Raw genomic sequence first — 23782 nt, 5'->3', positions numbered from 1 at the left:
TTCTGCAGCATTTTGTGCTTCACTGGTTGTAAGTGACACTGGATTTGTTATTCTAATTTCAGCTCAGGTCTGATTTTTGTATCAGCTCAGGAGCCCAAAGCCCTGATGAGTTCCAGATCCCAACTAATGCAACGTTACTTTGAAATGTTAATGGCCTAATTTTGCAGGAGGTGAGCTTGACACCTAATTGATGGTGCTGAATGTCAACAAGAGATGGGAGCTGCCAATCTAATGCCAGCAGCAAAAGCAGATGATAACCATGGTTAATTCACTCATTGGCAAAAGTGAAGACTGCTGATGCTGGAGGTCAGAGACAAGATTGGAGTGGTGTTGGAAAAGCACAGCAGGTCAGGCAGCATCCTAGGAAAATCACTTATAGGCATCTCTGATTATGCCAGCATTTATTGCCCAGAGGGTAGTTAAGAGTCAACCATATTTCTGTGAGTGGGTGTAGCATTATGTGTGGGCCAGATCAGGTAAGGATGACAGATATCCTTCCCTAAAGGACATTAGCGAACCAGAATTTTCCTGACATTGGTTTCATGGTTGTCGTTACACTCTTGATTTCAGATTTTCATGAAATCACATTCCACCATCTGCTATGGCATGATTTGAGCCCAGGTCCCCAGAACGTTGGGTGAGTTTCTGGATTAATAGTCTAGGAAGACCACTAGGCCATTGCCTCCCCATTTAGTGGTGGCAAATAGAGCAGCTTCTTGCAAGGTTAATAGTTTTAGGTAAAGGTATGGTGCTAGACCTTGCTGGAGATACAACATGAAGTGATATATTTCATCCATTTAAAATGAACTATTAGTTCTTGACACAATGAACCCAATGCAGCTGGTAACATTCACTAGGCTCACCTTTAAGAGTCGTGTCCTCAACCTCAAAGGCTTGTTTAGAAGCATCAGAGAACTCAATAAAGCAGTATTTGGAGGCACACATTACTCTTCCCACCCTGCATTTGAAAATCGCAGCGCATGCTGGAAGCACTGAAATCCAGAGACAACTCGGGTACCCATTTTTAAATTGCATCCACACCCAAGCCTGCTCTTGTCAGCAAATGGAAATCCAGTTTTCAGTAGGTTTTATTGTTCACCCATTTTCCTATCTTAATTGTGAAGATTAAAAGGGGATTTTGGAGGCATTATCTTAAGGGGCTCTGTTAGTGTAAATAAGGAGAAATTGTTTTCAGTGGCAGTAGGGCCAGAGGTGGGGAAGGTACAAATATGTTTTTCATGCACCAAGTTTTTATGATGTCAATAGACAATAGGTGCAGGAGTAGGCCATTCTGCCCTTCGAGCCTGCCTGAAAATATCCTGCAAGATTCAATTTTAACTTTCAAATTGGAAATATAATTGAAGGGGGAAAGCTTGAAGGTCAATAGGGAGACAATGGAGGAGTGGAATTAATCGAACAACTCTTTCAATGAGACACCGTGTCTAAATGGCGTCTTTCTGTGCCATATCGTTGTGCGAATTCTGTATCAGCATGCCAAGATTAAAATGTACAAGCCAGGACAAATGTTCTTGCTTATCCTTTCTAATTTGAAATTTTATAATTTAATGTCCCTTATAAATTAATGGATCCTTCAGTTTTGTAAAGATAGAGCTTTGTTAGAATTTTAATGAATAAAATTAGATCTAATTTCTGAGCTTATCCAGGTCTTCGAGTGACCCATTAACCCATAAGAGACAAGCAAGGCATTGCAAAGCCCTTTCCAGAGGCCAGCAGATTTTTAGTGAACTCCTGTTATATTTGGCATTCTGGATTGTTGGGGTATCTGAGTTTCTTTTATCACATTCATGTTTCATTTAATATTTTCAGCTGCATCTTTCTTGTATATTTTTTGCAGTCTGTAGATTGCACATTGTAAATCATGCAATTTGTGCATATTTTAACCAGTTGTAAAGGATAAATCTAGATTAAAGGGTAATTTGTTTTCAAAGGAAGCAGACAGTTAGAAAGCTTGCTTCATGAAAGGCATGTCTTGCTTCAAGGATTTTTTAAAGTGTAGGTATCATTTAAATGGTTTATTACTTAAATAGTTCATGCCATTTTAATGGGGCTGTACTATTAAGGACAATTATAGCATCACAATTATTTTTCATTTAGGGGATTTATACCATATCCAGGTTATGAACTGAAAGTGTTTGTTTTGTTCAAGGGTTTGTGCTGTTTAAAGATAAACATTTTTAAAAGGGTTATATCATTTAAAGGACTTTGGTAAAATGAATGCAGAATGGTTGCAAAGAGGATTGTGTTGTTTCAAAAGTTTGTTTTTATTTATGTATTGCTGTTGTTTTAAAGGGTTTGGCTTGAAGGATGTGTGTTATTTCAAAGATGCGCATTAAAGGTTAAATATTGTTAAAGTATAAGTGCAAGCAGGAACTTTATATTTTGGAGGAGATGAAGCATCTCAATGCTACATGCATGTTGTTTTCCCTTTAGATTTTGAACACGTCTGTTGCTGATGGCTCTACAGCTGTCACAATGGTGTATGCAGTGAGAAATGAAAGCACGCTTCTCAATGGCACAACATCCAGCAGTCTTTTGCATCAGTTGACAGCTGCTGAGCTTGGATACTACCTGGCTTACCCACCTCTGATCCTCGCTGAACGTAAGTAGTCTCTATCACGTCTCATTTTGCTCTGTATTTGAAATACAGTGTAGAACACAGGATGATAAGAAAGAAGAGCAGCTGATTGATCCTTCTGGGAGAGAGGTGTAGTGGGGAGTCGAGGATGATAAATAACATGGAGGGATGAGGAGTGATTTGATTTAATATTGTTACACGTACTGAGATGTGGTGAAAATTCTTGTTTTGCGGGCTAATCAGCCAAATCATGCCTTTCATAAGTACATCAGAGTAATAGAACAAAGTGCAAAATAAATGATTATAGCTACAGAGAAGGTGCGGAGAAAGCTCACCTCTCAGAGAGGGCCTGTTCGTAAGTCTTATTTTCCAACTTTTCAACTTTCTGCCTGGTGGATGAGAGTATAACAAGGATGGGAGGGGTCTTCGATTACATTGGCTGCTTTCCCAAGGCAGAGGAAGTGTAGACTGAGTCCTTGCGTTTGTGTAGTGTTATGGACCAGGCCAGATCCCCTCAAAACATTTCAAGAAGATAGCCCAGACCATAAACTTTCTAGTTGTTTTAAGCAGGTGTAAAGTGGATATTCCAGGAGTGATGCAGTTGGTCAAACCACTTGGTTTTAAACAAAACATAATTTATTTGCACATGAGCAAAAGAAAACCAAAATTAGAATAAGATAGCTTTGAAACCCAGCTGACACGAAAATGCAACTTAACAAAGAACTTTAAGACTGGCTGCAACATCCCATAGAACACCCCTTGTAAAAAAGGTAAATTCAAACATAGGTTCTCAGAGGAGAGAGAGAGATATCAGAGTGAGAGAGGGGATCGGCGAGGAGCTGATTCTTTGGGTTCCCAGTTAAAAACTAACCCAAAACTAGAAAAAAACCCTGACCTGGAAGAACCGGCCACTCCACTTTCATTGTGCAAGTGTTTTAAAAATAAAACTTAAAGGTCTTTTCCAGTGGATATTTCCATATATTCCAACCTCTGCCTTAATGACCCATCTCAGGGAAAAAAAAGGCACAGAATAACTTTGTTAAAAGGGCAGCATCATCACAGTAGTATTTTATACAAAGCCCAGGATGTCCCAGAATACTTAGGAACATACAGGTTAGGGGCAGGATCAGGATCAGACCATTTGTACCCTGCTCTGTCATGCCATAATATCGTGGCTAAGCTGATGACTTCACATTCCTGCCTCCCCTGACAACCTTTCACCCATTTTTACATCAAAACTGGTACCAGTCCCTGCCTTATAAAGTATTCAAAGACTAAGAATCTCTCCTGCATTTACAGCCTGTATTGACATGTGTCTCATTGCATGATAACCCAACCTGTTTGTCTGTACTATGAACGTTCCTTCCTTGGCCATTCATTTCTGGTATGGTTCTCAAATCTGAAGTTTCTGGCTTAGAAGCAGGGACGTTGTACACTACACGAAGAAGTAGTAACAGACTTTTAACTTAATGTTTGTGATTAATGTAAGTTGTTTTGTTTTCTACTGCTTCCTTATCATTTGTGCAATGGGTTTTGTCAAACAGGCCCAATAATACAATCCAGTGAGCTCTTGACTGTAGCGAGAAGGGGTTTCTAGTAACACTTGTAATAAAGTTCAGTTGATTTGCTGAAGTAAGTGTGTGCTTGAAGTCAATGGGAAATCAGATAAGAGTTTAGTAAGTCGCGGAGTGATAATCAAGCTATTTCAAATGTTGGAAGAGTTTGATGGGGCAGGCATGGAGAAACCATCCCATCTGGTAGGGGAATAGGGACTAAATAGACAAAACTGGAACCAGTTCATTTCAGAGGAAATCCAGGGCTCATTTTCAAATGAAGAGCTATAGAAATCTGGCACACAGTCACCCCAAACGGCTGCAATTCCTCAGGATCGAAAGGACAGCTGTCTCATTAGTGTTCACTTTGGCTTGTAACATTGACCCGTTCAATTAATCTCTCTTGCTGTTTGTTCCTTAACCTATCCTCCACATCTTCATTTGCTTAAACCTAATACATCTCCAATAGTTCACAATTCTGATGAAAGATCATCAATCTGAAAGGCCATCTCTGTTACCATCTCCACCAATTCTGCCAGGTCTGTTGTGTATTTCTAGCACTTTCCCTTCAATTTTCAGATTTCTAGCATCATTATAATTTGCTGCTGTATCAATGGATTTTCATTGGAGAAAGTTATCAAGGGATATGGGGTTGAGATGAATGAATGGAGTTGAATATAGAACTGGTTTAATTGAATAGCAGAGGCAGCTCCAGGGACTGAATGATAGATTATGTTTCTATAATTATTTCACTCTTCCTCTTTCTTTCTCTAACACTTTACCCAAAACATGAAGTTAATTCATTCGCAACAAATACACCTAAGTTACGTTTTCCAATCCAGTTTCGTTATTAATTTGTTTGAATGTATTTAAGTGTAATTTAAGTACAAATCAGTACTAGAAATATCTGATAGTGTTGCAATGTTGGAACCCATGTGAATTGTTGAATACAAAACTGATAATATAAGAAGAAGCTTAAGAGATAAAGTGATAGTTCATCATAGTTATTAAGTTGATATTTAGAGTATTAAAGACATAGAGATGTACAGCACGGAAACAGACCTTTCGGTCCAACTCGTCCATGCCAACCAGATATCCTAACCTAATATAGTCCCTGTTGCCATTACTTGGCCCATTTCCTTCGAAACCCTTCCTATTCATATACCCATCCAGATGCCTTTTAAATGCTCTAATGACCCTCTGTGTGAAAAAGTTGCATGTTAGGTCCCTTTTATATCTTTCCTCTCTCACCCTAAACCTATGCTGTCTAGTCTGGACTCCTCACCCCAGGGAAACAACCTTGTCTATTTCTCCTATCCATGCCCCTCATAATTTTATAAACATTTATAAGGTCACCCCTCAACGTCCGATGCTCCAGGGAAAACAGCCCCAGTCTATTCGGCCTCTCCCGACAGCTCAAATCCTCCAACCCTGGCAACATCCTTGTAAATCTTTCCTGAACCCTTTCAAGTTTCACAACATCTTCCCAATAGGAAGGAGACCAGAATTGCATGCAGTATTCCAACAGTGGCCTAACCAATGTGCTGTACAGCCCAACATGACCTCCGAACTCCTGTACTCAATACTCTGACCAAAAATGCCACCTTCACTATCCTATCTACTTACAACACTACTTTCAAGGAACTATGTACCTGCTCTGCAAGGTTTCTTTGTTCAACATGCTCCCCAGGGCCTTATCCATTAAGTGTATAAGTTCAAGGTTTGTGCGAAGATTTGTAGCTCGGGTGCTCGTTGTTGTGGTTCTGTTTGCCGAGCTGGAAGTTTCTGTTGCAAACGTTTCGTCCCCTGGCTAGGCGTGTATAAGTCCTGCCCTGATTTGCCTTTCCAAAATGCAGCTCCTCACATTTATCTAAATTAAACTCCATCTGCCATTCCTCAGCATATTGGCCCATCTGATCAAAATCCCGTTGTAATCTGAGGTAACATTCTTTACTGTCCACTACACCTCCAATTTTGATGTCATCTGAAAACTTTCTAATTATGCCTCCTATGTTCACATCCAAATCATTATATAAATGATGAAAAGTAGAGGACCTAGCACCGACCTTGTGGCACTCCACTGGTTACAGGCCTCCAGTCTGAAAAACAATCCTCCACCACTATCGTCTGTCTTCTACCTTTGAGTCAGTTCTGTATCCAAATGGCTAGTTCTTCCTGTATTCCATGAGATCTAACCTTGCTCACCAGTGTCCCATGGGGAACCTTGTTCAAATATCTTACTGAAGTCCATATAGGTCACATCTACTGCTCTGCCCTCATCAATCCTCTTTGTTACTTCTTCAAAAAACTCAATCAAGTTTGTGAGACATGATTGCCCATGCACAAAGCCATGTTGACCATCCCTAGCCAGTCCTTGCCTTTCCAAATACATGTACATCCTGTCCCTCAGGATTCCCTCCAATAACTTGCTCACCACCGACATCAGACTCACCGGTCAGTAGTTCCCTGGTTTGTCCTTACCATCTTTGTTAAATAGTGGTACTATGTCCGCCAACCTCCAGTCTTCGGCACCTCAACTGTGACTATACAAATATCTCAGCAAGGGGTCCAGCAATCACTTCCCTAGCTTCCCACAGAGTTCAAGGGTACACCTGATCAGGTCCTGGGTATTTATCCACCTTTATGCATTTCAGGACATTCAGCACTTGCTCCTCTGTAATAAGGACATTTTTCAAGATGTCACCATCTATTTCCCCACATTCTATATTCTCCATATCCTTTTCTACAATAAACACTGATACAAAATACCCATTTAGTATCTCCTGTGGCTCCACACAAAGGCTACCTTGCTGATCTTTCAGGGGCCCTATTCTCTCCCTGGTTACCCTTTTGTCTTTAATGTATTTGTAAAATCCTCTTGGTTTCTCCTTACCAGTATTTGCCAAAGCTATCTCATGTCCCCTTTTTGCCCTCCTGATTTCCCTCTTAAGTATACTCCTACTGCCTTTATACTCTTCTAAGGATTCACTCGATCTTTCGTGTAACATATGCTTCCTTCTTTCTCTTAACTAAACCCTCAATTTCTCTTGTCATCCAGCATTCCCTATACCTATCAGCCTTTCCTTTCACCTCAATTAGAATATACTGTCTCTGGACTCTCGCTACCTCATTTTTGAAGTTTCCCATTTTCCAGCCGTCTATTTACCTGTGAACATCTGCCCCCAATTAACTTTTGAAAGTTCTTGCCTAATACCGTCAAAATTGGCTTTCCTCCAATTTACAACTTCAGCTTTTAGATCTGGTTGATCCTTTTCCATCATTATTTTAAAACTAATAGAATTATAGGCACAGCCCCAAAGTGCTCCTCACTGACACCTCAGTCACCTGCCCTGCCTTATTTCCTAAGAGTAAGTCAAGTTTTGCACCTTCTCTAGTAAGTATGTCCACATAATGAATTAGAACATTTCCTTGCACACACTTAACAAATTCCTCTCCATCTAAACCCTTAACGCTATGGCAGTCCCAGTCTGTGTTTGGAAATTTTAAATCCCTGACCATAACCACCCTATTATTCTTACAGATAACTGAGATCTCCTTACAAGTTTGTTTCTCAATTTCCCTCTATTAGGGTCTATAGTGTAACCCCAGTAAGGTGATCATCCCTTTCTTATTTCTCAGTTCCACCCAAATAACTCCCTGGATGTATTTCCAGGAATATCCTCCCTAAGTACAGCAATAATGCTGTCCTTTTCAAAAACGTCACTCCCCCTCCTCTCTTGCCTCCCTTTCTATCTTTCCTATCGCATTTGTATCCTGGAACTTTAAGCTGCCAGTCCTGCCCATCCCTGAGCCATGTTTCTGTAATTGCTATGATATCCCAGTCCCATGTTCCTGACCATGCCCTGAGTTCATCTGCCTGCCCTGTTAGGCCCTTTGCATTGAAATAAATGCAGTTTAATTTATCAGTCCTACCTTATTCTCTGCTTTGTCCCTGACTGCTGGACTCGCTTCTGTTCTCAAGTGTACCAGTCTCAGATTGATCTCTTTCCTCACTATTTCCCTGGGTCCCACTCCCCCACCTTACTAGTTTAAATTCTCCCCAGCATCTCTAGCAAATCTCCCTGCCAGTATATATTAGTCTCCTTCCATTTGAACTGCTATCCATCCTCTTTATATAGGTCACTTTTACCCCAGAAGAGATTCCAATGATCCAAAAATGTGTATCCTTCTCCCATACACCAGCTCCTTAGCCATGCATTTATTTGCTCTATCCTCCTAGTCCTACCCTCACTAGCTCAGAGCACCGGGAGTAATCCAGATATTACTATTCTCAAGGACCTTTTTAAATTCCTGCCTAACTCTATATTCTCACTTCAGAATCTCCTCCTTTTCCCTTCCTATGTCATTAATTCCAATGTGTACAATGACCTCCTGCTGATCCCTCTCCCATTTGAGAACATTCTGCACTCTTTCTGAGAGATCCTTGATCCTGGCACCTGGGAGGCACCAGATCATTCAGATGCTTCTCTGCTGGCTGCAGAAATGTTTGCCTGTGCTTCTGCCAAGAGTGTCCCCTAACACAATTGAGCTCTTGGAACCTGATGTACCCCTCATTGCATTATAGCCAGTCTTGATCCCAGAAACTTGGCTGTTCATGGTGCATTTCCCTGAAAGTCCATCACCTCCCACATTTTCCAAAATAGCATACTTAGTTGAAATGGTGATTGCCACAGAAGACACCTGCACTACCTACCTACTCCTCCTACCTTTCCTGGAGTTAACCCATCTATGTGACTCTATCTGTGGCTTTTCTCCCTTCCTATAGCTGCTGTCCACTATACCCCCAAACTCCTGTAAATTCCTTATTGCCTCTAACTGCTGCTCCAACCGATCAATGCAATCCGTTAGGATTTGCAATCAAAGACACTTCCTGCTGACATAATCATCAGTAACATGAAAGATCCCCCTAAACTCCCACATCTGACAGGAAGAGCACATCACTCTACTAAACACCATTTTTGCGCCTTAACAATCTACAGACCCAGAAAATAGTACAGTCCTCTTGCTCCATCAAAACACTGCTCCGGGCTAACTTTATCCCTCTGTTTAATATTTTTAAATTTTAATCAAGAGACAGGTCTCAATAAAATATAGAAACAAGAAAGGGAATTTCATACACTGCAGGAGTTCCTTTTCTTACACTTTTCCTTATCAAGTAATATTTATAAAGACTAAAACTTCTTGGAAATAGCAATACCTGAAGAGACAAAGGTGATTGATTTTATCCACCATTTTTGTTAAAGTTTGCATCCTTTGTAAAGACAAGATTTCTAATCCAGGTCAAAGTTTTATTGATAGCACAAGGAGAATTTGTCTCACAGGATGAGATTATTCCGCTCATCATGTCTGATACAGCTGAAGAAGAGCTATCCAGACTCATCCCATTTCCCAACTCTTGGTCTGCAGCTCTAAAGGCTGTGCTGCATCATTTGCATATTCAAGTGTTTTTTAAAATTCATTAATGGAACTGCTTCTAGCACACTTTGAGGGATTTCGTCCCAGACCCTGATATACTCTGGGAAGAAAAAAAGTCACTCCCTCACACCATTCCAAAATGTTGGAATTCCATCTGTTCAGTTATTGTCGTTAATTGTGCTAATGTCACAGCTGGAAAAGCAATAATCCATTTTAGATGTTTTTCACACTTTGAATCCCGACCTTGCTTCACCGAGTCCATGATCTTTGACAAATGGAGGGTAGAAGAGAGACAGACGTAGGGGAAGTATTCAGAGCTTTTGAACTGGAGCTGTTATGAACCTTGCCTGTACAACAAGGCTAAGTCTAGAGCATAAAGTAACTGAACAAATCTGTCCAATCACACACGACTTCAGTATTTGCAGGAGGGTCAAGAATTAAATGAGATGGACGATGCAAGTCAGCGTCAGCAGGACCATTAAAGCAATCATTGGAAACCAGAACCAATATTACATACATAAGTAAGAGAGAATGTTAGATTCTAAGCTGTGAAATTTCCTCCCTTAATCTCTCTGAGTTTTGGTCTTTCTTGACTTTCAAAATACTCTTTAAAAATTTACACTAAATACTAATCATATGGTCATCTTTCCCAATATTTCCTTCTTGGATTTGAGGTCAGGTTTTCTTCTGAGTATGGACTCCTGTGAAGCATCAGTAGATGTTTTCCTAAACTAAAGGTATTGTAATGGGACAAGCCACATTTTCTTTTGTGCCTTCCTGACATGGAATCTGTTTGTAAATAAGCTTTCCAGGTATGTGTCTCAGGAGAGCTCTTGATCTTCATTTTGTGAGAACTCTTTTGGAGCTGCCTGTTAAATTATTTATGGAAAGTTGTGCTTGATCCATCCTGGCCCCATGGATCTTCCCACTGGAGTAGCTTCACATCTGGAAGCAATGCGAGCGCAATAGTCCATGGGTCAGGAGTCAGCACTGTTTCTGAAAAGCAATATTACCTCATGCCTTTTCTTTAGTTCAACACCTCGTTAATCTTGCTGTGAGGACAGGAAAAAAACACCTATGCCAGCAAAAGTGATCCAGCGGAGGACATTAAAGAACAACCGTGCGCTAATATTGCAAAGCGAAATAGTCTGGAAGTTTGAAATCTTGAAGTAAAAAGAGAAGATGCAACATTCTGTGGTTCAGCTGGAAAGAAAGCGAATTAACACTTCAGGATGATCCGTTACTATTAGTGGCCACTTTCTGTTGTCCCAATTCCTTCTCCTGCTCACCAGCTGTAATATCATTGCCACAAAATTATCCCTGATAAGAACAGCCCAGCCTTTGCCACCTTTCTGATTTCTGGGTGAACCACCATGCCAGCTCCCCCCATATACTAGATGCCCTAGTGGTTAGCGGGAAATTGAGAAACAAATTTGTAAGGAGACCGCCATTACCTGTGACAATGATAGACTTATGGTAGGGGCTTTTAGCATTCCAAACATAGGCTGGGAATGCCATAATGTTAAGAGCTTGGATGGAAAGGTATTTGTCAAATCATTATAATGAGGCTTTCTGATTCAGTATGTGGATATACCGACCAGAGAAGTGGAAAACCTGACATATCCTTCAGAAATAAGGCCGGCAAGTGACTGAGGTATCAGTGGGGGAGAACTTTGAGACTAGTGACCATAATTCGAGGAGTTTTAAAATAGGGATGGGAAAGAATAGACCGGATCCAAAATTTGAAATTCCGAAATGGAGAAAGACCAATTTTGGTGGTGTTAGGCAAGAACTTTCAAAGGTTGATTGGGGGCAGTTGTTCACGGGTAAAGAGATGGTTAGAAAATGGGAAGCCTTCTAAAATGAGATGACGAGAGTTCAGAGACAGTATGTTCCTGTTAGGGTGAAGTCCAAAGCCGATAGGTATGGGGAATGCTGAATTATTGAGAAATTGTGGTTTTGGTTAAGAATAAGAAGGAAGCAGAGATCAAGTGAATCCATAGAAGAGTGTAAAGGCAGTAGGAGTATACTTAAGAGGGAAATCAGGAGGACAAAAAGGGGACATGAGATAGCTTTGGCAAATACGGTTAAGGAGAATCCCGCAAAATTCTACAAATACAATAAGAACAAAAGGGTAACGAGGGAGAGAAAAGAGCCCCTTAAAAGATCAGCATGGTCACCTATGTGTGCAACCGCAGGCGATGGAAGAGGTACTAAACGAGTATCTTGCATCAATGTTTACTGTGAAGAGATGATTTGGAGATGCCGGTATTGGACTGGGGGTGGGGGTGGGGGGTGGGGAGCGGATACAAAGGTAAAAATCACACAATACCAGGTTATAGTCCAACAGGTTTATTTGGAAGCACTAGCTTTTGGAGCGCTGATCCTTCATCACAAGGAGTATCAGAACCACCTGATAAAGGAGCAGCGCTTCAAAAGCTAGTGCTTCCAAATAAACCTGTAGGACTATAACCTGGTGGCGTGTGATTTTTAACTCTTTAGTGTGGAGGAGGATATGGATGAAAGAGAACATGGGGAAATAAATGGCGACCTCTTGAAAAATGTCCATATTATAGATGAGGTAGAGGTGGACGTCTTAAACTGCATAAAGGCGGATAAATCCCCGGAACCTGATCAGGTCATAGAATCATACAGATGTACAGCACGGAAACAGACTCTTCGGTCCAACTCGTCCATGCCAATCAGATATCCCAACCCAATCTAATCCCACCTGCCACAGCTAGCCCATATCCCTCCAAACCCTTCCTATTCATATACCCATCCAAATGCCTTTTAAATGTTGCAATTGCACTAGCCTCCACCACTTTCTCTGGCAGCCCATTCCACACACATACCACCCTCTGCATGAATACGTTGTCCCTTAGATCACTTTTATATCTTTCCCCTTTCACCCTGAATCTATGCCCTCTAGTTCTGGACTCCACCAGCCCAGGGAAAAGACCTTGTCTACTTATTCTATCCATGCCCCTCAAGATTTTATAAATCTCTATAAGGTCACCCCTCAGCCTCTGACGCTCAAGGGAAAACAGCCCCAGCCTATTCAGCCTTTCCCTATAGCTCAAATCCTCCAACCCATTCCAACAGTGGCCTAACCAATGTCCTGTACAGCCTCAACATGACCTACCAATTCCTGCACACAATACGCTGATCAATAAAGGAAAGCATATCAAATGCCTTCTTCACTATCATATCCACCTGCAACTCTACTTTCGAGGAGCTATGAACCTGCACTCCAATGTCTCATTGTTCAGCAACCTTCCCTAGGACCTTATCATTATGTGTGTGAGTCCTGCCCTGATTTGTCTTTCCAAAATGCAGCACCTCACATTTATCTAAATTAAGCTCTATCTGCCACTCCTCATCCTATTGGCCAATCTGATCAAACTCCCGTTGTAATCTGAGGTAACATTCTTTACTATCCATTACACCTCCAATTTTGATGTCATCTGAAAACTTTCTAATTATACCTCCTATGTTCACATCCAACTCATTTCTATAAATGATGAAAAGTAGAGGACCCAGCACCGATCCTGTGGCACTCCACTGGTTACAGGCCTCCAGTTTGAAAAACAACCCTCACCACTACCCTCTGCCTTCTACTTTGAACCGTTCTGTATCCCAATGGCAAGTTGTCCCTGTATTCCATGAGATCTAACCTTGCTAACCAGTGTCCCATGGGCAGCCTTGTCAAACGCCTTATTGAAGTCCATATAGATCACGTCTACTGCTCTTCCCTCATCAATCCTTTTTGTTATTTTTTCAAAAAACTCAATCAAATTTGTAAGACATGATTTCTCGCGCACAAAGCCGTGTTGACTATTCCTAATCAGTCCTTGCCTTTCCAAATACATGAACATTCCTTCCCTCAGGATTCTTTCCAACAACTTACCCATTACCAATGTTAGGCTCACCGGTCTGTAGTTCCCTGGCTTGTCCTTACCACATTTCTTAAGTAGTGGCACCACGTTAGCCAAACTCCAGTCTTCTGGCACCTCACCTGTGACTATCAATGATATAAATATCTCAGCAAGAGGCCCAGCAATCACTTCCCGGGCTTCCCAGAGTTTTAGGGTACACCTGATCAGGTCCAAAGCATTTATCCACTTCTATGCGTTTCAAGGCACCCAGCACTTCCTTTTTCAAGGTGTCACCATTTATTTCCCCAAATTCTATATTTTCCATGTCCTTTTCCACAGTAAAAACTGATGCAAAATACTCGTTTAGTATCTCTCCCATTTTCTGCAGCTTCACACAAAGGCCACCTTGCTGATCTTCCAGGGGCCCTATTCTCTCCCTAGTTACCCTTTTGTCCTTAATGTATTTGTGAAAACCCTTTGGATTCTCCTTAACTTAATTTGCCAAAGCTATCTCATGTCCTCTTTTTGCCCTCCTGATTTCCCTCTTAAGTATACTCCTACTGCCTTTATACTCTCAAGGATTCACTTAATCTATCCTGTCTATACCTGACATATGCTTCTTTCTTTTTCTTAACCAAACCCTCAATTTCTTTAGGCATCCAGCATTCCCTATACCTACCAGCCTTTCCTTTCACCCTGACAGGAATATACTGTCTCTGGACTCCCGATATATCATTTTTGAAGGCTTCCCATTTTCCTGCCATCCCTTTACATGCGAACATCAGCCCCCAATCAGCTTTTGAAAGTTCTTGCCTAATACCGTCAAAATTAGCCTTTCTCCAATTTAGAACTTCAACTTTTAGATCTGGTCTATCCTTTTCCATCACTATTTTGAAATAATGGAATTATGGTCGCTGGCCCCAAAATGCTCCCCCACTCACACTTCAGTCACCTGCCCTGCCTTATTTCTCAAGAGCAGGTCAAGTTTTGCACCTTCTCCAGTAGGTACATCCACATACTGAATCAGATAATGTTCTTGTGCACACTTAACAAATTCCTCTCCTCCTAAACCCTTAACACTATGGCAGTCCCAGTCTATGTTTGGAAAGTTTAAATCCCATACCATAACTACCCTTCCTTGCAAGTTTGTTTCTCAATTTCCCTCTGACTATTAGGGGGTCTATAATACATTCCCAATAAGGTGGTCACCCCTTTCTTATTTTTCAGTTCCACACAAATAATTCCCTGGATATATTTCTGGAAGTATCCTCCCTCCTTACAGCTGTAATGCTATTCCTTATCAAAAACTCCACTCACCCTCCTCTGTTGCCTCCCTTTCCGACCTTCCTGTAGCATTTATATCCTGGAGCGTTAAGCTGTCAGTCCTGTCCATCCCTGAGCCATGTTTCTGTAATTGCTATGATATCCCAGTCCCATGTTCCTAACCATGCACTGAGTTCTTCTGCTTTCCCTGTTCGGCCTCTTGCATTGAAGTAAATGCAGTTTAATTTATCAGTCCTACCTTGTTCTCTGCTTTGTCCCTGCCTGCCCTGACTGTTTGGCTAATTTCTTTTCTCAACTGTACCAGTCTCAGATTGATCTCCTTCCTCACTATCTCCCTTGGTCCCACCCCCCACCCTTATTAGTTTAAATCCTCCCGAGCAGCTCCAGAAAATTTCCCTGCCAGTATGTGAGTCTCCTTCCAATTTAGGTGCAATCTATCCTTCTTGTGCAGGTCACTTCAACCCCAGAAGAGATTCCAATGATCCAAAAATATGAATCTTTCTCCTATACACCAGCTCCTCAGCCATGCATCTGTCTGCCCTAGCTTCCTATTCCTACCCTCACTAGCTCGTAGCACCGGGAGTAATGAAGATATTACTACTCTCGAGGACCTTTTTAAATTCCTGCCTAACTCCCTGTATTTTCACGTCAGAATCTCAACCTTTTCCCTTTTTATATCTTTGGTTCCAATGTGTACAATGACTTCCTGCTGGGCCCTCTCCCCCTTGAGAACATTCTGCACCCTCTCTGAGAGATCCTTGATCTTGGCACCAGGGAGGCAACACACCATTTTGATTTTTCGGACTGGAGAGTCCTGAACACAATCGATCTCTTTGAACCCAACGTATCCGCCAGTCTCGCTGCCAGAAACTTGGCTGCTCGTGCTACATTCTGCTGAGACCCCATCATCCCCTACATTTTCCAGAACAGCATATTGGTTTGAAATGGGAATAGCCACAGGAGACTCCTGCACTACTTGCCTCCCTCTCTTACCTTTCCTGGAGCTAACCCATCTATGTGACTGTATCTGTGGCTATTCTCCTTTCCTATAACTGCCATCCATCATACCCCCTTGCTCCTGTAAATTCCTCATTGTCTCTAACTGTCACTCCAACCAATCCATTTGATCTGATAGGATTCGCAACTAACTGCATTTATTGCATATTTTATCCTCAGTAACGTGTAAACTCTCCCTAACCTCCCACATATGATAAAGAGTGTACCCTAGAACTCTTTGGGAAGCTAGGGAAGTGATTGCTGGGATATTTGTATCATTGATAGCCACAGGTGAGGTGCTGGAAGACTGGACGTTGGTTAATAGAACACAGAACATAGAACAATACAGTGCAAAACAGGCTCTTCGGCCCTCTATGTTGAGCCGACCTGTGAACTATTCTCAGCTTGTCCCCCTACACTATCCCAAAATCATCCATGTGCTGATCTAAGGATTGTTTAAATCTCTAACGTGGCCGAGTTGACTACATTAGCAGGTAGGCCATTCCACGCCCTTGCCACTCTCTGTGTAAAGAACCTGCCTCTGACATCTGTCTTAAAACTATTGCCCCTCAATTTGTAGTTACCCCCCTCGTACAAGCTGATGTTATCATCCTAGGAAAAAGTCTTTCACTGTCTACCCTATCTAATCCTCTGATTATCTTGTAAGTGCCTATCAAATCCCTCCCTTAGCCGCCTTCTTTCTAATGAGAACAGACCCAAGTCTCTCAGCCTTTCCTCATAAGACCTTCCCTCTAGACCAGGCAACATCCTGGTAAATCTCCTCTGCACCTTTTCCAATGCTTCCACATCCTTCCTGTAATGGGGCAACCAGAACTGTACACAATATTCCAAGTGTGCCCACACCAGCGTTTTGTATAGTTGCAGCATGATATTGCGGTTCCAGAACTCAATCCCTCTACCAATGAAACCTAACACACCGCATGCCTTTTTAACAGCACTATGCACCTGGGTGGCAACTTTCAGGGATCTATGCACACGGACTCCAAGATCCCTCTGTACATCCACATGACCAAGAATCTATCCATTGACCCAGTACTCTGCCTTCCTGTTATTCTTCCCAAAGTGCATCGCCTCTCATGTAGCTGCATTGAATTCCATTTGCCACTTCTCAGCCCAATTCTGCAGTTTATCCAAGTCCCCCTGCAACCTGTAACATTCTTCCAAACTGTCCACTGCTCCACCGACTTTAGTGTTATCTGCAAATGTGGTCCCACTATTTAAGAAAGGTGGTGAGGAAAATCGAAGGAACTATAGACCAGTGAGTCTAACTTCGGTGGTGGGCAAGTTGTTGGAGGGAATCCTGAGGGACAAGATGTACACGTATTTGTAAAGGCAAGGACTGATTAGGGATGGTCAACATAGCATTGTGCATGGGAAATGGTGTCTCTCAAACTTGATTGAGTTTTTTAAAGAATTAACGAACATGATTGATGAGGGCAGAGCAGTAGACGTGATCTGAAGGACTTTAGTAAGGTGTTCAGCAGATTTCCTCATGGTAGACTGGTTAGCAAGGTTAGATCTCATGGAATATAGGGAGAACTAGCCATTTAGATGCAGAACTGGCTCAAAGATAGAAGACAGTGAATGGTGGTGGTGGAGGGTTGTTTTTCAGACTGGAGGCCTGTGACCAGTGGAGTGCCAGAAGATTCGGTGCTGGGTCCACTACTTTTCATCGTTTATATAAATGATTTGGATGTAAGCATAAGAGGTATAGTTAGTAAGTTTTCAGGTGACATCAATATTGGAGGTGTAGTGGACAGTGAAGAAGTTTACCTCAGAGTTCAATGGGATCTTGATCAGCCTGGCCAATGGGCTGTGAAGTGGCAGATGGAGTTTAATTTAGATAAATGTGAGGTACTGCATTTTCGAAAGGCAAATCAGAGCAGGACTTATACACTTAAAGGTAAGGTCCTAGGTAGTGTTGCTGAGCAAAGAGACCTTGCAGTGCAGGTTCATAGCTCCTTGAAAGTGGAGTTACAGGTAGATAGGATAGTGAAGAAGGCATTTCGTATACTTGCTTTTATTGATCAGAGTATTTGGGTACAGGAGTTGGGAGACCATGTTGCAGCTGTACAGGATATTGGTTAGGCCACTTTTGGAATACTGTGTTCAGTTCTGGTCTCCCTGCTATAGAATGATGTTGTATAACCTGAAAGGGTTCAGAAAAGATCTACAAGGATGTTGCCAGGGTTAGAGGGTTTGAGCTATAGAGAGAGGTTGAAAAGACTGGGGCTATTTTCCTTGGAGCGTCGGAGGTTGAGGGGTGACCTTACAGAGGTTTATAAAATCGTGAAGAACATAGATAGGATAAATAGACAACGTCTTCTGCTGGGGTGAGGGAGTCCAAAACTAAACATTGGTATAAGGTGAGAGGGGAATGATTTGAAAGGGACCTAAGGGGCAACCTTTTCACACAGAGGTGGGTGCATGTGTGGAATGAGCTGCCTGAGGAAGTGGTGGAGGCTGGTACAATTACAATTTGTAAAAGACAGCTGGATGGGTTTATGAATAGGAAGGGTTTAAGAGGGATATGGGCCCAATGCTAGCAAGTAGGACTAGATAAATTTAGGATACGTAGTTCGCTTGGGCGAGTTAGACCAAAGGGTCTGTTTGCTTGATGTATATTTCTATGACTCTATGACTGTTTGATATACAATTTGTTTTGTCTAGCTTTGTATTCTTATTCTTGACAAACAGAAAAGGTCAGTTTGCTTTGCCTTCCACTTCAGCGCATCACTCTGCTCCCTGGCCAACATGTCTGCCTGAGGCTTGTTGCAGTGCTTTAGCGAAGCTCCGTGCAAGCTGGAAGAACAATATCTCATTTTCCGCTTGGGGACCCTGCAGCCCTCCAGGCTCAATATCGAGTGCAACAACTTTAGGGCTTGAATGCTCCCATGTCCTTATGCCAACCTCCACAGACCAGGATCTGTTATCACATGGTCTGCTATTACACACAACCCATACTTAGCCACTAATCGTCCCCATTAATAGCTATTCACCATCTTGATTGGATCGTTATCCACTCCTTTGTCTGTCCAACTGTTCTTGTCTGATTTTGAGCTCTATCCATCCCTATTGTTTATTCCTTATGCCCTCTCACCACTCTATCTTCTGCATGTAAACCGACATTTTCCAAACTATTATCAGTTCTGAGGAAGGGTCATTTGACCTGAAATGTTTCTTCTGATTTCTCTGTGCAGATGCCACCAGACCTATTGAGCTTTGCTGGCAATTTCTGTTTTTGTTCCAGTCTGCTGCTTATTAGCATTTCACCAGCAATGATGTTGATTGGCAATACTCTTGTTGAAGTCCGACACAAAGCTTTTCCTTCATTTGACTGCATTATGAACCCAAAGTGTATCTCTATTCTGCTACTTTGCATGGAGCAAATGCAGCTACAAAAATTACATTAATAACAGTATTTTAAATTTGCTGGTGATAGAATATTGTGTGTTTGTAAATTAATTAACTTCTGCATCAAGGAGCAAAGCTTTGTTGTTATGTTTAAGACCTTTTGACCCTTTCCACTGACTGTCTTTGGAAAAAACAATTGTCTTATATTCAGTATTTGCTAAAGCATATATTTTAAATGACAGGGGTTAGATAATGAACCAGCCGTCATGATACCCCCTGCTGGATTTAGATCACAACCAGTTTGTTTGATTATTTCACCCACTGATTGGCAGCTCACACCTGTTGTGTGGAGCTGTCTGCGATGTATATGCTCAGCAGGCAATTGATTGGACCTTTGCTTCCCGTGGTGAGCTGTGAGACCTGAAATACATAGACCTTGTCTGTGAGGATTTTAAAACTACGATTAGACAGTCCCATGAAAGGTGAGATAAAGGACAACAAGGAGACTGGTGTGATGGTGTTGATGGTGTTTTAATTAAAAATGGTGACATACTTGTGTGAAGCCTTTGTGCTGTAAAGAAATGGAAAACTACTCCCATTAAACTCCCTCAAACAGGAGTATTACAGTCACCATTTTCCAGTCGCCTGGGATCTTGCCTACTCTAAGTGATTCCTGAAAGATCACCACCAATGCATCTGTAATCTCCTCCTTCAGAACTCTGAGGTGTAGTCCATCTTAGTCCAGATTATTTATCCACCTTCAGACCATTCAGCATCCCCAGCACTTTCTCTTTAGTGATGGCCACTACATTCATCTCTGTTTCCTGACTCTCACGAAGTACTGGTATGCTGTTGGTGTCTTCCATCACAAAGACTAATGCAAACTACCTATTCAGTTCCTTGACCATTTCTTGTTCTCCACTGCTGCTTCTCCAACCTTGTTTTCCAGTTGCACAAAATCCACTCTACCTTGCTCTTACCTTTTAGAAATCTAGGGGCGGCACGGTGGCTCAGTGGTTAGCACTGCTGCTTCGCAGCACCAGGGTCCTAGGTTTGATTCCAGTCTCGGGCGACTGTCTGTGTGATGTTTGCACATTCTCCCTGTGTGTGTGTGGGGGTTTTCTCTGGGTGCTTCGGTTTCTTCCCACAGTCCAAAGATGTGCAGGTCAGGTGAATTGGCCATGTTAAATTGCCCATAGTGTTAGGTGCATTAGTCAGAAGGAAATGGGTGTGGGTGGGTTACTCTTCGGAGGGTCGGTGTGGACTGGTTGGGCCGAAGGGCCTGTTTCCACACTGTAGGGAATCTAATTAGATTAGATTAGATTACTTACAGTGTGGAAACAGGCCCTTCGGTCCAACAAGTCCACACCGACCCACCAAAGCGCAACCCACCCATACCCCTACATTTACCCCTTTTACCTAACACTACGGGCAATTTATCCTGGCCAATTCACCTAACCTGCACAACTTTGGACTGTGGGAGGAAACCAGAGCACACGGAGGAAACCCACAAAGACCACGAGGAGAATGTGCAAACTCCACACAGTCAGTCGCCTGAGTCAGGAATTGAACCCGGGTCTCCGGCGCTGTGAGGCAGCAGTGCTAACCACTGTACCACCGTGCCGCCCACTAGTCTAATCTAACAAAAACTCTTGCAATCTTCTTTTGTATTACGAACTAGCTTACCTCCATATTTCATCTTCTCCCCCTTCATTGCTTTTTATTTGTCCTCTGCTGGTTTTGCAAGGCCTCCCAATCCCCTGGCTTGCCACTAGCTTTCACCACATTGTATGCTTTTTCTCTTGCTTTTATGCTGTCCCTGGCTTCTCTTATCAGTCATGGCTGTCTTGTTAACCCCTTAGTATGTTTCTTACTTCTTGGGATGAATTATTTCTGTGCCTCCCAAATTGCACCCAGAAACTTCTGCCACTGATGCGACACTGTAGGCATCCCTTCCAATCAACTATAGCCAGCTCCTCCTTCGTGTCTTTGTAGTTACCTTTACTCAATTGTAATACTGTTACATCTTATTCCAGCTTCTCCCTTTCAAACTGTAGGGTGAATTGTATCTTATTATGGCCACTGCCCTGAGGAGTTCCTTCACCTTTAGCTACCTAATCAAGTCTGCATCATTACACGTCACCAAATCTAGAATTGCCTGTTCCATAATGGACTCTACAGCAAGCTGCTCCACAAACCATCTTGTAGACATTCCACAAATTCCTTTCTTGGGATCCACTATCATCCTGATTTTCCCAGTCCACCTGCAAGAGGTACCTCTTGATTATTGTAAAATTATCTTTCTTATGTGCTTTTTCTATTTCCTGATTTTGATTTCTACCTCACATCCTGACTACAGCTGGGGAGGCTTGCACACAATTTCCATCAAGGGTCTTTTATCTCCTTGCGGTTCCTCAACTCTACCCAATACACCACTTCTCCACTTTCCTACTGTATATCGCTTCTTGCTATTGCTTCAATTTTCTTACTAATGAAAGAACCTCCAGTTAGAAGTTAGATTCTCGACCCCTCCCTTACGCTCTGTTCTATTTACTTGGTTCTCGAAACTTTAACAAGCTCTCCTGAGCCCCCTCCCTCCTTTGACTAGTTTAAAGTCCTTGTGACCTTGATTTGCACCATCTGTTTGTCTAACTTGTTCCAAATATTTTTTGCATTAAGAATTAAAGCCTTTATGTTTGTTCTAATAGAGTGTCCTTGCGCTTTTATGGTCCCTTGGTACAATATGACATTCACACATTCTGTCCCTTCCTTTTTTTTCAGGTAACAACCCAACCCCATCACTAAGCAGCATCCTACCTTTTCCTTTACCTTTGGTTTTATAATTTTCTGAACCTCTGCCCCCGCCCCAATCCCCACCCCCGCTATTTAGAGATCTTTCATACCACCCCATTGCATCCACTTAGACAAATTGTGTGCAAAGCCGTGCTAGGGGGCTATGTTCTTGCAAATGTATATTTAAACACTGCAATGTATGTAGTTGTATTAAACAAAGAGGCAATTGAAGTTTTTTTTAATTTATTCATTTGTGGGGCTTAGGCATCGCTGGCTGGCCAGCATTGATAGCCCATCCGTATTGGCCCTTTAGGAGGCGGTAGTGAGTTGCCTTCTTGAACCGCTGCAGTCCACCTGCTGTGGGTTGACCCACAATGCCGTAAGAGAGTGAATTCCTGGATTTTGACCCAGCGACAGTGAATGAGCAACAATATATTTCCAAGTCGGGCTGGTGAGTGGCTTAGATGGGAACTTGAAGGTGGTGATGTTCCCATATATCTGCTGCCCTTCCAGATTGAAGTGGTTGTGGGTTTGGAAGATGCTGCCTGAAGATCTTTGGTGAATTTCTTGTATTCCAAATTTATCATCGATCATAATGGCAATCGTCTTGATGGCATTTAGCTGGGAGTTAAGTTTTCTTTAGCCATTTAGATTTAATGGTGTGAAATCTGTTTTACAAAGTCATGCAAAATTGCAACTTGCAGATTCTTTGTAGTAACGCACCCCTTACCAAAGAAATTTGACACAGAGTCGCATCAGGAGATATCAAGAGATTGACCACAACTTAAGCCAAGAAGTAGGTTTTAAGAACTGGCTTAAAGGAGGAGTGGGAGAGGTTGAGAGGGTTTTGGGAACCAAATTCCTGAGCTTCAGGCCGAGGCAGGCTGAAGCCATGGGATGCACAAGAGATCAACTTTCAGAGGAATGGAGAAGTTTCGAAAGTCCAACCATGGAGGGGTTTACAGGGTTTGGAAAAGGGAGAGTCCATGGACAGATTTGAAATGAAGAAGAAGAATAGTTTTAAAATGCAGCCCTTTTGGAACAGAAACAAATGTAAAGCAAAATTTTGGATGAACTTGAATTTAGAGAGAGTGTAAGTGAGATTCCAGCCAGGAAATCATGGGCATTGAAATCTTAATGAATTGGCCGCTAATTTTCAAATGCATTGATGTTTCAATCAGCAAAGTCCGATTTCATCCTTGTCAGAAGACACTGTCCAGCTCTGTTGTTTCCTGTCTTTTGCATTCATATTGACGTGCTTTATTCCTGTTTGTGATTTTTGAATGTAGTTCTTTGACAAGGATTTTAAATACACAGTTTTCACTCTTAAAACAAATTTCATTTTGCATTTCTTCCTTTTTCTAGCTTTGGAATATGAAAATCTTGACACCTCACTGGCAACTGAGAAATCCTGGGTTGTTACAGGTTTGTTAATCACATCACATAAAATACTTTTCCAAAAACACTCAACATTGTCTGACATGGAGTTAACTGTGTTTCCAATGATTCTGTTCCTCCACTAATGTTGTGTTCAACCCAAATATACTGGAGGGGATTTCATTGCTCAGAAGATCATTCATCAGCCATTTCCAGTCAGATACAAATAACCCAGAACCTAAATTTAGAATCCACAGCAGCTTAGTGTCAAAGAAGTTCATTTTTCTTGTTAAGATACGGTTTGTCAGTTTTCGCAAGTATTGAGAAGGAACATTTAGGCCAGTGTCCCTCAGGGAAAACCAATATTGTAAAATCTATGGAGTGAATTATTTAACTCAGGACATTTTATTTTTAAGAGTTGCTGAAGATTTATAGAGAATGATGAACAAAACCTTAATTGTTGTTTGTTTATTCATGGAGTGTAGTCAAGGCCA

General features: G+C 42.0%; 1 protein-coding gene across 1 annotated transcript in view; it reads left to right on the top strand.

The window, feature by feature from the left end:
* Positions 1–23782, top strand: part of kiaa1549la (KIAA1549-like a) — a 164065-nt gene that overhangs the window by 28509 nt on the left and 111774 nt on the right. The window contains exons 5-6 of the mRNA XM_060838554.1: positions 2452–2620; positions 23277–23336. Of these exons, the coding sequence (XP_060694537.1) occupies positions 2452–2620; positions 23277–23336 (229 nt within the window). The remainder of the gene's footprint in view (positions 1–2451; positions 2621–23276; positions 23337–23782) is intronic.

Source organism: Hemiscyllium ocellatum, chromosome 18 (assembly GCF_020745735.1).
Source record: "Hemiscyllium ocellatum isolate sHemOce1 chromosome 18, sHemOce1.pat.X.cur, whole genome shotgun sequence".
Classification (NCBI taxonomy): Eukaryota; Metazoa; Chordata; class Chondrichthyes; order Orectolobiformes; family Hemiscylliidae; genus Hemiscyllium; species Hemiscyllium ocellatum.
The sequence above is the reverse complement of the archived record's forward strand: the minus strand, read 5'-3'. Positions and strand labels throughout refer to the sequence as shown.